Source organism: Neoarius graeffei, chromosome 7, assembly GCF_027579695.1.
Source record: "Neoarius graeffei isolate fNeoGra1 chromosome 7, fNeoGra1.pri, whole genome shotgun sequence".
In the NCBI taxonomy this organism is placed as follows: domain Eukaryota; kingdom Metazoa; phylum Chordata; class Actinopteri; order Siluriformes; family Ariidae; genus Neoarius; species Neoarius graeffei.
In genome coordinates this window covers 43,526,966-43,544,193 of record NC_083575.1, presented here as the reverse complement: position 1 = coordinate 43,544,193, position 17,228 = coordinate 43,526,966, and the positions used below count along the sequence as shown (strand labels likewise).

General features: G+C 38.3%; 1 protein-coding gene across 6 annotated transcripts in view; it reads right to left on the bottom strand.

The window, feature by feature from the left end:
• Positions 1-17,228, bottom strand: part of slc4a11 (solute carrier family 4 member 11) — a 97,250-nt gene that overhangs the window by 29,270 nt on the left and 50,752 nt on the right. For 5 of the 6 annotated variants that reach the window (XM_060925715.1, XM_060925717.1, XM_060925720.1 and 2 more), the window contains 3 exons: positions 12,551-12,667; positions 10,981-11,024; positions 10,592-10,820 (listed from right to left, as the gene is read on the bottom strand). In XM_060925715.1, coding sequence (XP_060781698.1) covers positions 10,592-10,820; positions 10,981-11,024; positions 12,551-12,667 — 390 coding nt within the window. The remainder of the gene's footprint in view (positions 1-10,591; positions 10,821-10,980; positions 11,025-12,550; positions 12,668-17,228) is intronic. The other variant, XM_060925716.1, reaches the window with a different exon arrangement.

The window sequence follows — 17,228 nt, the reverse complement described above, 5'->3', positions numbered from 1 at the left end:
CATTTCACTATAATTTCATCTACTGCTGCCTGATAAGACGTTGCTGTGCGGTCTGAGTGTGCACACGCATTTCTCACACAAACACATAACATGCGTTAAAAGCCTCACAATTAGCTTCCATTCAAGGCTTTACCACAGACTATCAAACAGTATCATATTTGTGATGTTCACGTTCCACAATCCAATCACACTTCAGCTCATTTGCATGCTCTCAGACTCATGTCATTAATAAGATTCTCTCTCACATATGAGCTTTGTATCCTAGCAACAAGGGAAAGGAGAAATGGATCATCCATGTGGTTTTGAAACAAGTTCAACAACCAATAATCTATGTTTTAACACCTTAATATATATGAGTGATTCCACGCTTATGGGTACTGAAATGGGGACATGAACTTATTTTTAAAAATTCACCTAAAACCATTTATTTTTTTACCATCAGGTCACAAAACATGTAATCTTTAATGAATGATATGTTAAAAGATAACTTTAATTTTCTGAGATGTAATAAAAACATATTTATATGCCAAAGTCAAGCCTATGAGTTCCAAAATGATGTCTGTTACATTACTTCTGTTACGATTGTCCATCTCGCGTCTGTTACAAATTAATTACAATCTAGCTATATACCATGTTAATCTTATTGAAAGAATGTGTATGTTTATTCTACTACACATGTTTATTAATTATATTTGCTAAAACATCACCTTCCTACGTTTCAAAAAGTAATTCTACATTGTTAAAATTGAGAATATATGTGTCCACAACACTTCTGTTACGTTCTGACTTTGGCAATAAATGTTTTTATTACGTCTCAGAAAATTAAAGTTATCTTTTAACATATCATTCATTAAAGATTACATGTTTTGTGACCTGATGGTAAAAAAAGAAATGGTTTTAGGTGAATTTTTAAAAATAAGTTCATGTCCCCATTTCAGTACCCATGAGCGTGGAATTACTCATATTATATATATATGAGTGATTCCACGCTCATGGGTACTGAAATGGGGACATGAACTTATTTTTAAAAATTCACCTAAAACCATTTCTTTTTTTACCATCAGGTCACAAAACATGTAATCTTTAATGAATGATATGTTAAAAGATAACTTTAATTTTCTGAGACGTAATAATTAATATATATATATATATATATATATATATATATATATATATATATATATATATATATATTAATTAGTGCTGTCAAGCGATTAAAATATTTAATTGCGATTAATGTCGCGACTGTCATAGTTAACTCGCGATTAATCGCAATTTAATTGCACATTTTTGTCACATGAAAAACCATTGTAATTCTCTTGGCATAAAAAAGTGAATGGGCTTGCTCACCGTTCGAACTACGGGGGTACTCGGGGTATCCGAGATCCCCTGAAACAGACATGAGATCCCTTGAAAACATGATTTGGGAAATGTTGGGGGGGTCTCTAAAATATTGGCAAAATGATGTTTATTGACAGCAATTGTGTGTAACGGGAAGCATTTGCATATCCGAAGTGAGCGCGCGATGGAGATCCGTGCTCTGAGACAAGCGCAAGCACCCCCCAAGGGAAAAAAAGGGACCCCCCGAAAATATCGGCATAGTTCGAACACTGGTTGTACCAGTGTTTTTTTTTTTTTTATTGCAGAGCATAACACGTCTTGTCACAGCCACTGCAAAGTGGGGCTGGAGCCGCCGATGGGAAAACGAAACCTAAGCCGAGCACCGTGGCTCTTCGGGGGAGGGCAGAGGACTCTGGCTGTGCGGGGCGTGGCATCATGTCACAGAGCGTTAATCTCGCGATAAAAAAATTATCGCCGTTAAAATTGAGTCAAGTTAATGCGTTAATAACGCGACATTTTTGACAGCACTAATATAAATATTTAAAAAAAAAATATATATATATATATATATATATATATATTTTTTTTTTTTTTTTTTTTTCTTTAATATAAAGGCCTTCTAAAATAAAGGAATCAGCCATTGAGAGTGAAGTGCGAGATAAAATCTTAGGACTTGACACACTACATGATGAATTTTGCTGTAGTTTTAGGGACATTTAGGAGTGAATAAGCAAATTAATGAACATTCCCCCAAAGGAATAAAGGAGGAATAAATGATAAATGGGCACAGTCTGGAACAAAGGGCGCACACACACACACACCCTATTAACTCACTGCAGCTTATTGATACTATGTCTCATCCTAACCCTAACCTTCACATGAGTAATAAAATAAATAAATAAAATAATAATAATAGCAGCTTAAGTTTGGGGGGGGGGGGGGAACCTTCGTATGTGTCACTACAAGGTCAAAACTGTTACGTATTCTTATTATTGAGACATTTGGTCCCCATTAAAAAGATGACCACACACACCAACCCCTCCCACGCACGCACAGCTGTCGGAACCGTCAGTTTTCTGGTGGTAAAAAATTCTACAAAAAACACTCAAATTGTCTCTTTCCTCACTGTTCCTTAAATAAGAAAATACAAAAGAACAAAATACAAACATAGCAAAATACATTGGCTAATACCTCTTGACCTGTGAAGAGAAAAATCTAAATACAGCTTACATATAATGGACTATAAAACGTCAACTGCTATTTCTTCGGTGTGGCAAAATCCCATCATGTAAGCGATTTAATAACTGGTAAACTATCAGCTTGTTCTACACTCACAAAAAAAAAAGGTCTTAGCATAATATTTGAGATAAGCTGGAATGACAAAATGGCACAGTGGTAGAGTCCTTAAGCACTAGGGCTTGGTACTGAAACCTGGTGCTAATATGGTACAGATTCCTACACAACTGGTATAAACTTAAAACTGTAAGGCAGATTTAAAGCAGATACGCATACATGTACATGCATGCATTTTCACTGATAAAACGTAAAAGGCTAGTTAAATAAATCAGATGAACTGAGACAATCACATTCTGAAGCAAATTAAATCTTATACCGGTAACCTAAACACACAATACAAGTTACATGTATTAATCTAAATACAGGTAAACAACGCTTTTTTTTTTTTATCCAAATGAGAGTCGGAGCTTACCTGTGTGTTCTCACTTCTTGAAGGCCAATCTTGTGGCCGACTGTTTTGAAACAATCTGACTTTCAGTTGTTCGTTCAGTTCTCTGTTCATTCACTTCTTCCACGCAAGGGCGAGATGGCAGCAATATCCAGTTTAGAAATAAGACTGCTGCTACATTCACTCTCTCCATACTGTGTACTCCGCCATTACTGCTCGGCTCAGGCAATTACTAAAACCCGGGACGTCACCAGTTTCAGCAACAACCACGGGGAGGTCACTGCCCGAGCGATATGTTCCGTCCCAGGTTTTACCAACAACCCTTGGCTCACACTCCAGGAGGACTGGTGCAACTAAAGTCACTTTCCTTTTCTTGTTTTATTTTTCTTTAATTGGTACTGTACCCTCTTTCAATACAGGCTTATAGCCAACACTCCTCAACAGATCAGAGGTTTCGTACAAGTCTTCAGTAAAATGTGCAGAGCAAGACAGGCCACTTCATAGCCGCCCAACGTGTCCATGAATTTCTCACAAAACGCGCCCAAATCTTTGCAGTTTGAACATTCTTGGACCATGAATGCAACGTAAATCCACCTTCTGTTGTGTTGCTGCACCAGCCAAAAAAATGTATCTACATGGCATGGCGATAAATTAGCTCAAAATGGAGGATCGGAGTTACAGTCAGCTCTGTGTTTTAGTATAGCAGAAATGGCGATGAGACTGATCGATTTCCTGTTGTGACGTTACAGATGTCAAGGTCATTCACTCAGCCCACTATCTATACAAATCACTTTAATCATAAAAATTACAATATTAGATTTATTGTTTACGCTTAAAACTATTCCTGTGCCATTCTTGAGGTCTGAAGGCATTTATAAACAAAAGTGAGACCATGGCTCTGCGTATATGCTTTAAGTTCTACTTAAATGCACCACGGTAAACCTGAGTTTATACAGGTCATTCCCTGCACAGTTGACATTCTCTTCTATTTCTCAAGAAATAAACGCACAAAAAGGACAAAATGTATATTTTCTTCCTCTGGAGTGGAAAAGCCCACTGAAACTAATCGTTCAGTACAAGTCACCAGCACTTTATAGCAATGGCGAAAGTAAGGAACCATCGAAAAGCGCATGACCGAGGCAACTATGTAAGCTTCTACAAAGATTATAGTTGTCTACTTCACAGGATATTGAACATATTGCAATGTTAGGATACAGTATGGACTCAGTACAGTGAGATGCAAGACTCCCTGCAAATACAGTATTACAGAAGCCTTACAGGAAATGTGCAGTAATAAGATTATATACATTTCTACACTCATGAAAAAGTTTGGTTGGTATGGAAAATTAAAAAGGAAAAAAAAAGTAATGACTAAATTTACTTTGACTTGTATTTCATTGCAGACAGCATGAACCCAAGATATTTCATGTTTTGTCTGGTCAACTTCATTTCCTTTATTAATATACATCCATTCCTGCTTTTCAGACCTGCAACACATTCCAAAAAAAAAGTTGGACGGGGGCAATTTAGGGCTAGTAACGAAGTAAAACAATTAAATAATGACGTGGTTTGAAACCGGTGATGATTGTAATCATGATTTGGTACCAAATCAATATCCAGAAAAGACCTAGTCTTTGAGGGGCAAAGGGCCGAGAATCCTCAGTTTGTCAACAAATGCATGAGGAAAATTATTGAAATGTTTAAAAACAATGTTCCTCAATGAAGGCTACGAAGGGATTTGGATATTTCACCTTCTATGGTGCATAACATCATTAAACGATTCAAGTAATCTGGAGGAATTTTGGTGCGTAAAGGGCAAGGAACACAAGCCTAATCTGAACACCAGTGATCTCCGATCCCTCAGATGGCACTACATCAAGAACCATCATTCATCTATAACCGATATAATTGGGATTACTTTGGCAAACCTGTCAAGTACTACAATACGGAGTTACATCCACAACTGCCAGTGAAAATTTTACTGTGCAAAAAGGAAGTGTTATATTAACTATACCCAGAAGCACCATTGACTTCTCTGGGCTCAGCGTCATCTGGGATGGACCATCACACACGTGTTAAATGAACCTGTATTCCAGCTATTTTTTTTTGGATGAAATATACACACTGTGTGCACCAGACCAAAAGGTGAAAAGGTACCATCTAGACTGTAACCAGCAACAAGTCCAAAAGCCAGGGTCTGTCCCAGTATGGGATTGTGTCAGTGTCCCTGGCAAAGGTAACTTACACCTCTGTGATGGCAGCATTAAAGTACATGGAGATTTTGAAGCAACATATTGTGCCTTCAAGACGACATCTTTCCCAGGGATATTTCAACAAAACAATGCAGAACCACATTCTGCACACATTACAAAGGCATGGCTGTGGAAAGAGAGGGTGCCTTAAGACATTTTTTAAGTCTTGTGAGAAGAAATGGCAACATTATAAAGTGGTAAATGCTTTACCATCCCAACTTTTTTTTTTTTTAAATGTGATGCAAGAATCAAAATTTAAATGTTGATTTTGAAAGAAAGAAAAAAACCATGAGGTAAAACAGCAAATAATGTGATGTTTTGAGTGCAATACAGGTCAAAGATTATTTACAAATCATTGTTTTCAGTTTTACTTTCAACACATCGTCCCAACTTTTTCTGATTTGAGGTTATAATAAAAAGACATCATTTTAATAAAAATCAACTGAAAGATTCTGATCAATTGAAAATATTGGCCGTATGGTGCTCCGAAATACACATTACAGACACCATAACCATCACTGCACCTCACATGCCATCACCAGTCAACATTACACTTGCCTTGATGGCAGAAGATGCCTACCATTTAGCTAGTAGCTACCTTAAACACGGTTAAAATGCTTAAATATATATTGTTCAATTTCAAGTTTAAATTTGCCTTATAAAAAAAAAAAAAAAAGCGCAGTTCTTTAAGGTCGTCAAACATATACAAGTATTCGTTCAGGCACTGGCACCATTTTAAAAGTATCAGAAAACACCCAAATGATACCTAACGCAGGGTTGGTTGATACAAATTGTTTTCATGCTTCAAAAGTCAATTAAGCTCTACAGCTGTACAGGTTAATTTGCCTTCTCCTTTAAGCATGTGCAGATTGGGTCTGAATTAAAGTTGTGCAATGATTAACAATTCTGGTCATTAGTACCAAGTAAAACAGCCAATTAATTGTATTTAAAATGTTCCCGTCTGGATGTTCTTTAACATATTTCCGTTTGGTTTTAGGTGACTTGCTTTGCTTAAGTGTCATCCTAAAAGTTAGTGGAGTGAATGCAGGACAAGGATAACTGGAGATCATGTCCTACCATGTAAGCTGGTGTCCTCTGGCAGGCTATGACAGTTACAGTGAGTGGTGATGTGTAAATGCATGGACACAAGTGAGCCACTATCACCTGACTTCTCGGTCACGGTTTGTTCAGAGTCAGGCCTGACCTCTGACCCCTGTGTAACACATTCTCGATTGAGATTTGTGGGAAGAGGATGGTTGACTTTATTGCTGTCAACATCATGCTGTACAGCCTCCAAGTCTATTTCCTCTTAATTAGGGCCCGAGCCCTATGGGCGAAGGCCCTATTGTTCTTGTAAGAGTTCACTATTATTATTCTTCCGTCTTCTTCTTCTTCTTCTTCTTCCGTCTTCTTCTTCTTCTTCTTTATTTTTCTCCGCTGTTGGGCCATTTTCGGGGCACTTGCCATGGGCGAAAACGCACGAAATTTGGCGCCAGTTCCGAGAATTGCCACCGCTACTCAGAACCAGAGGCCCAAACTTGGCCGGGGCTCAGGGCCTCTATAGCGCCCCCTAAGTCGTTGTGATTCTGGCCTCCCGCATTAAGGTGCCTGGTTGCCATGTAGTTTGTAGTAGTGGCATGCCATTTGGTACGCATATGTATCTCACTAAGCCGGACAAAAATGTAATGCCAATGCATTAGCCACGCCCGACAGGAAGTGAGGTAATTTCACTTTTGTGCGAAATGCGTGGCCACGAAGACGGCGCAACTCCTCCTAGACCGTTCATAGGAATGTCACCAAAATTGATACACATCATCTACAGACATGGCTGACAAAAGTTACTAAATACGCTTCATGTAGGATAAAGCGTTCAGAAGTTATACGTCAATCCATTTTCGATGCAAAATTTTACATGCTTAAAAATTCATAACAAATCTTCTGATTGCTCAAAACTGCTCATACTTCACACGCAAATCACTCATTGGGCTTCTGACATGTTACCCAATTTCTGTGATATTTCGCCACTGGGGGCGCTATTTTTGGGCAAAAATTCCAATCTTTCCTCAAATTTGGTCAAACTTCATGGCCACCCTCTTTCTACCTCCCATGTCATGTATACCACATTTTGGAAATTTTCGTCCATGGGGGGGCGCTGTTTTTGGCCGACGCAATTGCTCCAAAACGGGTTTTTGGTTAATAATTGCATAATGCTTTTCCTTCACACCACTACCTTGTGATAGTACGTTGCTGTTGTAGACACTTATTTTTCCAACTCATAATCGCTCATGTACAGCATAGCGCCACCTACTGACATGGGAAAAACCAAAAAATGTATTCTTCAAAAATCTATATCTCATCTTCTATTTACTCAATTGTCATCAAACTTCATACGCAAACTCTTCATAGCTCACCTGACATATACGCCAAATTTTGTGCACTTTCGCCACTGGGGGCGCTATTTTTGGGCAAAAAATCCAATCTTTCCTCAAATTTGGTCAAACTTCACGGCCACCCTCTTACTACCTCCCATGTCATGTATACCACATTTTGGGAATTTTCGTCCATGGGGGGCACTGTTTTTGGCCGACGCAATTGCTCCAGAACGGGTTTTTGGGAAATAATTCCATAATGCTTTTCCTTCACACCACTACCTTGTGATAGTACGTTGCTGTTGTAGACACTTATTTCTCCAACTCATAATCGCTCATGTACAGCATAGCGCCACCTTCTGACATGGGAAAAACCAAAAAATTTATTCTTCAAAAATCTATATCTCATCTTCTATTTACTCAATTGTCATCAGACTTCATACGCAAACTCTTCATAGCTCACCTGACATATACGCCAAATTTTGTGCACTTTCGCTATTATTATTAGGCCCCGAGCACCGTACAGTGCGAGACCCTATTGTTGCCATGTGTCCAATTCTGTGCTTTGTCGCCATTGTGGGAGTAATTTCTCTTGCCGAGGAAGCTGTGGAAGGTATTTCGCGGGGACGCATGCCCCCGCCCCCCTTGGCCGCTGGCGCGAGGGCCCGTCGAGGCCGCTTGCGGCTTTAATTATTCTTCTTCCGTCTTCTTCTTTATTTTTCTCCGCTGTTGGGCCATTTTCGGGGCGCTTGCCATGGGCGAAAACGCACGAAATTTGGCACCAGTTCCGAGAATTGCCACCGCTACTCAGACCCAAAAGCCCAAACTTGGCCAGGGCTCAGGGCCTCTATAGCGCCCCCTAAGTCGTTGTGATTTTGGTCTCCCGCATTAAGGTGCCTGGTTGCCATGTAGTTAGTAGTAGTGGCATGCCATTTGGTACGCATATGTATCTAACTAAGCCGGACAAAAATGTAATGCCAATGCATTAGCCACGCCCAACAGGAAGTGAGGTAATTTCACTTTTGTGCGAAATGCATGGCCACGAAGATGGCGCAACTCCTCCTAGACCGTTCATAGGAATGTCACCAAAATTGATACACATCATCTACAGACATGGCTGACAAAAGTTACTAAATACGTTTCACGTAGGATTAACCGTTCAGAAGTTATACGTCAATCAATTTTCGATGCAAATTTTTACATGCTTAAAAATTCATAAATCTTCTGATTGCTCAAAACTGCTCATACTTCACACGCAAATCACTCATTGGGCTTCTGACGTGTTACCCAATTTCTGTGACATTTCGCCACTGGGGGCGCTATTTTTGGGCAAAAAATACAATCTTCCCTCAAATTTGGTCAAACTTCACGGCCACCCTCTTACTACCTCCCATGTCATGTATACCACATTTTGGGAATTTTCGTCCATGGGGGGCGCTGTTTTTGGCCGACGCAATTGCTCCAAAACGGGTTTTTGGTAAATAATTCCATAATGCTTTTCCTTCACACCACTACCTTGTGATAGTGCGTTGCTGTTGTAGACACTTACTTTTCCAACTCATAATCGCTCATGTACAGCATAGCGCCACCTACTGATATGGGAAAAACCAAAAAATTTATTCTTCAAAAATCTATATCTCATCTTCTATTTACTCAATTGTCATCAAACTTCATACGCAAACTCTTCATAGCTCACCTGACATGTACGCCAAATTTTGTGCACTTTCGCCACTGGGGGTGCTGGTTACGGCAGATATGATATTGCAGCTTCTGATTTGTCAGACTTGGCAAGCAAACTCTTTACAAGACCCTTATTGGGGCGCTTGCCATGGTCGACAACGCACGAAATTTGGCTCCTTTTTCTTAGACTGCCACCGCTACTGAGAACCAGAAGCCCAGATCCAGGCGGCCCTCAGGGCCTCTATAGCGCCCCCTAACTCGTTGTTATTTTGGCCTCCCGCATTAAGGTGCCTGGTTGCCATGTAGTTTGTAGTAGTGGCATGCCATTTGGTACACATATGTATCTCACTAAGCCGGACAAAAATGAAAAGCCAATGCATTAGCCACGCCCAACAGGAAGTGAGGTAATTTCACTTTTGTGCGAAATGCATGGCCACGAAGACGGCGCAACTCCTCCTAGACCGTTCATAGGAATGTCACCAAAATTGATACACATCATCTACAGACATGGCTGACAAAAGTTTCTAAATGCGTTTCACGTAGCGTAAACCGTTCAGAAGTTATACGTCAATCAATTTTCAATGCAAAATTTTACATGCTTAAAAATTCATACCAAATCTTCTAATGGCTCAAAACTGGTCATACTTCACAAGTAAATCACTCATTGGGCTTCTGACATGGTACCCAATTTCTGTGATATTTCGCCACTGGGGGCGCTATTTTTGGGCAAAAAATCCAATCTTTCCTCAAATTTGGTCAAGCTTCACGGCCACCCTCTTCCTACCTCCCATGTCATGTATACCACATTTTGGGAATTTTCGTCCATGGGGGGCGCTGTTTCTAACCCTATTGTTGCCATGTGTCCAATTCTGTGCTTTGTCGCCATTGTGGGAGTAATGTCTCTTGCCGAAGAAGCTGTGGAAGGTATTTCGCGGGGACGCGTGCCCCCGCCCCCCTTGGCCGCTGGCGCGAGGGCCCGTCGAGGCCGCTTGCGGCTTTAATTTTTCTCCTTACATCTCTATTTCCAACTCTCTTTTTTGCCATTTTCTTTCAAAATGTTAATTTATGCTCACTGAAAAGCTACAAAACGAGGAAGCCGCTGGTCACAAAGAAGGAGGAGAGTGAATGATAGCTGTCAAGAGGGCTGTGGTTAGTGTCCCCAGTGTGTCACTCACCGTGTGCTCATGCCCTGGTGAGCTAATTTTTTTTTTTTTTAATGCTTTATTCCAAAGCTCATACATTCTTTTTCTCTTTCCCTCCCTTACCATTGACCTCCTGTGAGCCGGCATCGGTGAAGAGTGAGCTCATGATCGCCTCAAAGTTGCAGCCAGGCTCGGCCGTGTGTGGGTCCTGCGAGATGTGCCGGAGCATCGTCTTCAGCACGTCGTCTAGCGATGCCTCATCCTCATGCAGCAGAATACTTGCCCTCTCCAGAAAGCCATCCAGGTCCCTGTGAGCCCTCACTTCCTCCTCAAAATTCATCAGCTTTACATACTAGTAACACCCATGTAGACATATGCATAAACAGAACATACATGTACACAGATATGTGAAAAGATAACAGAGCCACTGATTACAGACACAGCATAAAATTGTGAGTATAACTTAACAGTTTATAAATACATGCAGATTGTGGATGAAAAAAAGGTCTTACTCTACGTGATGTATTGAGCAAGACACAGCCATGGACATCAGAATCTAGAAGTGCAGAGACCACAGAGAGTAAAATAGTGAGAATGACCATAAAACAATTTAAACTTGGCAGAAAATACATGTTCAGACATACAGAGTACATGCATGCAAGTGTATGTATATGGATGCTCATGTACACATTTGTCACTGATCACTTGTTTGTTCTGTATCGTATTCATGTTCATCCAGGAATGCAGTTTAAAACTATCAAAAGGATGGGAGCGTACTTATTATATGCCACAGACCGTTTATCACAAAGAAATCTTCCAGTGTTGCATGCTCTCTGAGCAGGAGACCTACTTACTGAGAGACATTTAGCCCGGATTACCATGGCTCACCACTTACTCTTTGCTGCCTCCACTTTCAGATTAGACAGCTGCTGCAATGGGTTTAGGATTAAAAGGGGAACTTTGAGAATAAAAGGCCTGGTTTAAAACCCGAACTTTGTTTCAGAAAGATTTTTAATGAGCATTAAATCTGTGTGTTAAATTAACAGGGTTATGTAACCTCCCTGTATAAGTAATATACACTTGAGTGATATAAACTTATACCCTGCCATCATACACACAAAAAATAAATAAATAAATCATGTACACACTTTGCCCAGTTTGGCTGCAGTATGTCAGATGAGTCAAGTGGGTTTTTAATCCAAATAAGTGCTGATGGGCATGCCCTGGGGGCGACCAAGCGTTGGCTTGGATGAGACAACCCGAGAACAATCCCTGCTTGCACTGATATAAGGATATCTAATGCTGTGCAGGACTTGCTGGAGCAGAAAAATGAATATATAATTGAAACGGAGTATATTTATTTGAACAGGGCGAGACAGAACGGTACACACCCTGTCCACTGATATTAATTAAAAAGAATCACTTTTGTTGAGTTTAAATTTTATAAAAGAAATATTAGTTTCACATGTTGACAAAGAATGCACCATGACTTAATGCCTGAGAAAATAGATGCGCAGCAAGATATCTGAAAATGCAAGACGATATTTGGCACTGCTGTAACTTCTGTCTGCTCATAGCACGCCACCAGCAGCATCACACCTGCCAGCAGCAGCGTTACTTATTTCTTAATTAGCTTGAAAAAGCATAGCTAATAATGATGTAATAACTGCAAAAACACTGCATTACAAATAATTAATTCACTATTGCTGACTAATAAATAAAACATTTATGGACATAAAAGGCCTCTCCTCTTTCCCCCCCATTTCTGGTATACTAGTCCCTGGTTGTTTTTTTTTCCTTTAATATAGGTGGGTTGAGTGATGGCAGCTGACCTGTCACCATGTGTGGGTCTAAGGGTGTCACCACCTCATCACAATGCACCTGAGAATGTTGCCTTGGCAACAACTGACCTGTTAACCTGAGCATCTCTGGAGCTAATCAACAGCTCTGGCTCGATTAGACTCACACACTTTCTCCCTCTCTCGCTCTCTCACATTTTTTATATATATATATTATATATATATATATATATATATACATATATACACACACATATACATACATACACACACACGCCTGTACCTCCTTGGTGTATCTTTTTACCGCAGATATGAAGGTCATCTCCTGATGAGATAGGAGAGTCCTGACTCTCTTCCCGATCTTCACTCCCTTCCTCCTGCTCATCTCGCTCCCTCTGCTCTGAAAACATGTACACACACAATTACACCAAGAACGCATATGTAAATACACTGCATACCCCCCCAAATTAAAGACAAGCACATTAACACTGGTCAGTTCACACAGAATGACGAGTCTCAATGAATAATATTCATATACAGCATCATGGTGACTGTCAGATTTGGTCTTCAAAATAAATTAGACTGGAAATGAAATATTGGTTATTTATCAGAAACAGTTGCCTGTAATTCCCTGTTATTTTGTTACAGACAATGCACATATCTTGTTATAGTTCTCTATATTTATACCAAGACAAAATATATGAACTGTATGTAGATGCCCTGGCAAATAAAATGGATTGTGGTTTCAAATAATAAACACTGCAGATACTGTGTTGCCTCCATCTCTGACCTGTACAGATTTATTTTTGCAGAAAAGAAAAACCTAAAATCTTTTGTTCACATTAGAAGAAATACTTATTACACAACGTTTTTGTGTGTTCACTGTTTTATATAAAAATGTATTGATTTTTCTTCTTTTTGGGTTGCTGCTTCTGCTCTGCATTTTTCTTCTGGATTTCTTACAATGAATCAGTCGTGGAAGCAATGCCAATGTCGGATTTAAGCTTTTTAAACAGATTCCAATTTCATTATTTAATTAGAAGTTGAAATGAAACTCCTTTGTTTCAAAAGTAACCCTTTGTTAATTTATATAGACTCAGCATAACCAAATGTCAGCTCCAAAACTAGGGTTGCAAAGGGGTGGAAAGTTTCTAGGAATTTTGAAGGGCCTGGGAATATTGGGAATTTTCGGGAATTTTCAATTTTGCCATTTAAGTTTTAAACGTTTTAAAACATATCACCCAGAAAAACAAATTAAAACCCATGTTAAGCCTCTCTTTCAATTATGTACCGTTTTGTGCTAATTAAGAATAGGACATATTGCTAAAGGCCAATTAATAAAAGGCTTTTAGTTTTTCAATATTAGTATTATATTCAGATTTTTCAGTGAAAAATTATTATTCTCAGTCAGGGATTCTTCATCAAATAAAGCATCTTGCCACTCTTACATTTTCTGGGAAATTCCAAGATGCTAAATATAATAACATTTAATATAATAACAGTACCCTCTTGTAAGAATTAACTGGAAATCTAACTCATTGCATAACAAGTAGTGATTTCTAAAAATCTTGCAAAAACTCAATTTGACCATTTTTATTACAAAATTTTACAAAACTTATCTACAGATTTAATCACAAAGGTATCACATCATAAAATAAGGAATATTAAAATCTAAAATTTAAAAATCTCATTACTAGTAGTCTTGAAATAAGTTTTGCTGCTTGTAAAATATATTAGTGCCACTTTTTTCTTTGAATCTGGAGCAAGGCTGTTTAATGTCATTGTTTTAATAGCACTGCATACCCTAATCATTACTTCTAATCCGATAATTTGCAAGCAAATTACTTGACAGGATATGGTTTACAAACCAGTTGCAAAATGATAAAGGAATTCAAGTTGTTGAAGTATAATTAGTCAGCAAAAAAAAAAAAAGTTACAGGAAGCGGTCTTCAAAATCACAAGTCGAGTTAAAGTTGCTTTTGAAGATAAGTTCTCACAAAGTCTAAGGTTGTTTAATTCATTATACATGTACCAGGGAAAACCCGTATTGTTTTTGTAAAACATTTGGTGGTTATTAATTTTCTCAGTTGTTTAATTAGTTACATGCTTGTTTTTGCTTGTATGTTCTTCTGAACAGAACAGAGACCTAGAGAAATATCCAAATCTGAATAAAAGGACCTTATTTTTTTGTATCAATTTTTAAGTAATGTTGGTTTTGAAAATTCCCAAAATTTTCCCCAAATTCCCGTTAATTCCCAAAATTTCCATGGAAATTTTCCACTCTGAAAATTCCCAGGAATTTTGCAACCCTACCCAAAACCAAGTTGCAAAGTTTCTTCAGAGGAGGAAAAAAAATTAGAAAAGAACAATAATTGCAAAAGATACTTTAGCAACAAATCAAATGAAAAGCTCAGTCACAACTTGATATTCCTATGAAGTGAAGTGAACACAGCATTACTAAAGTCTCCCTCTATTCTGGACATGGCTGAGCTCTGGCAGTGGATATCAGTCTCATATCTGTCCATTCATTTATTCATGTATTCATTAATCCATTTGCTCCATTATTCTCTTTGGAAAGCTGGAGAGGAGTAGAAGGCGTGCTAATCCTTTTCCATGGAAAGGGACTCTGCTTTGCACATGGAGTTTTTTTCACTGGCAATTGCTTTCTGTTACTCTTTCACTTTTTTTTTTTTTGGCCCCATCTCAGGGTTTCAAAATATCTCTGAATGATCACATTCAAAACTCTCTCATTCATGCACAAATTAACAACTTTAGAGAAATGTGTCATCAGAATGTTAATTAAAAGATGTGAGCAAATCAATCAGATGATACAAATACCGCTCTGAGATTTGATTTCAAATGTGTACAAATGGACTAGAGTAATTAACTTGTGTACAGTTGCAAAACAGACTTGCACAATATAAAATTAGTCTGCTGTTAAGGTTTATTTGTTGAAAGAAATGACCAAGTAATAATCTTCCCTTCCACAGAGCAAATAGACATGTATATACTGCACTGTCGGTGCAACAGTGACCTATGCTTGAGGATGAGTTATAGCAACACTACAAACAGCATTTAAAAAACCCTACGCATCATGAACGTGACCGTGTTTCATCACACCGTTCCTAAAAATTTAAATGAATTATTAAATTAAAATTGAGACATAAAACGGAAATTAAAATGCAGTTTTGAACAGGATTCACTACAAATATTTGATTTATAATTTTTTTTTTTTTACACCAGCACCATTGAATCCTTAAAGTTGATTGCTCAGAATGAGTTGATTAATTTTCTATAAAACAGCGCAGCTCTGACAATAGCGCCAACTGAAATTCTAATCACGGGTTTATATTAAGGCACTAATTCTAATACATTGTTTCTATACTAACACCACTGTTGACTTGTATAGTGGATGCGCCACAGAAACTTAAAACAAAAGACTATTTTGTGGACATTACAAAACACTAAATGATCTTAACACATGGACATTTAAATCAATCAATCTACAAGTCTGACTGCTTAAGAAGCTGACAAAGTGCAGCATGTGTCAGCTTATGCAAGTTCATGGTACAGCTACACTGTCAGAGGCGTTCTCATTTTCTGTGCATTTTGTGGCTATAATGAAGCACATGAATATGAGCAACTATCACTTAAACCCCACCCCACAGACCACTAGAAAATCATAATCTTGCATATAAAACAATAACAAGGGCTTAATGTGTTCAACAAAATACTTGGGGACTATTTTCTCTTGCAAGTGTTTTTTTTTTTTTGAGCGCAAGGTTTGTCCTGCTCCCTGTGAAACTACTGATTTACTTCTGTAGTCCCAGAACGGGTTTGGAAAATAAACATAGCTCAAATCAATATTTTATGTTGCCAATGATACGTGTCAACACTCTGAATGCTCTTTCAGCTGCCTTTGTTTATAACTAACCGGTACTCAAATAGCAAGGAGCCATGTGCAGCTTCCGCTCTTCTTTATCAGGAGCTGAAAACACTGATCTTTAAAAGTTACTGATAACTAGTGATTGAAACAAATTTTTCACCCTTACATGGGGGACATGGTTTTGTGCTGTAATAAGTTTATATTTACACATTTACCTCCACTGCATCATGGCTAGCTGACTTGTATGATTTCTATTTGAACTCATACACAAGAAAAGCAGCTCTGCATTCAGAATGTTCGATTAACCCTAATACACATGAAATTCTTTTATTCTGAAACAAACCCTTGCTTGAAGTGTTCTGGATCAGTTGTATATCCAGGAAATATCATTACTATAGGTTTGATGAATTTTAATGATAGACTCATCATGATGTCCTGATAAAGAAGTAAATGCATAAATGTGTTTTTAAAAAAGGAAATGACAAATGTATGCTAAATTGCAATTGCAGAGAACAATGCATATCAAGAAAGAAAAAATTATTCTATCCACATTCACTGGATATGAGCAATCGCGCGCTCTGATTGGCTACTCTACTACAAGGATATCAGCTCATATACTGTGAGTAGAGAAAAACAAAATGGCAGTGCTCGTTACTGAACCAACCAAGGACGAAATAAAAACTCAAAAACAAAACCCCCAAAATTAAGTATTTAAAAGAAACAGAAATCACTAAAAGAATAGTCATCCCCCCCCAGTATCTCCCGTTCCACACTCCAGCCAGTCGGTGGCACCAAAATATTTTAAAGAACACCCGCCCCCAAAATACAAAACCCACCCCAACAAAATATGGAATAAAAGTAGTTGATGGCAAGAATGCATTTTTTTTTCAAGAATTATTGCATTTTTCACAAACTGCTACTGTCATTTCACTAGTTCGTTTACATTCTAAGCAGGAATGATTTTGCCAGACGTTTTGTATAAAGTTTTTATTTATCAAATTTGCAAAAAATAAAATTGCTCTGTTTCTCAAAATCCAGTGAATGTGGATAGAATTTAAAAAAAAAAAAAAGTTAT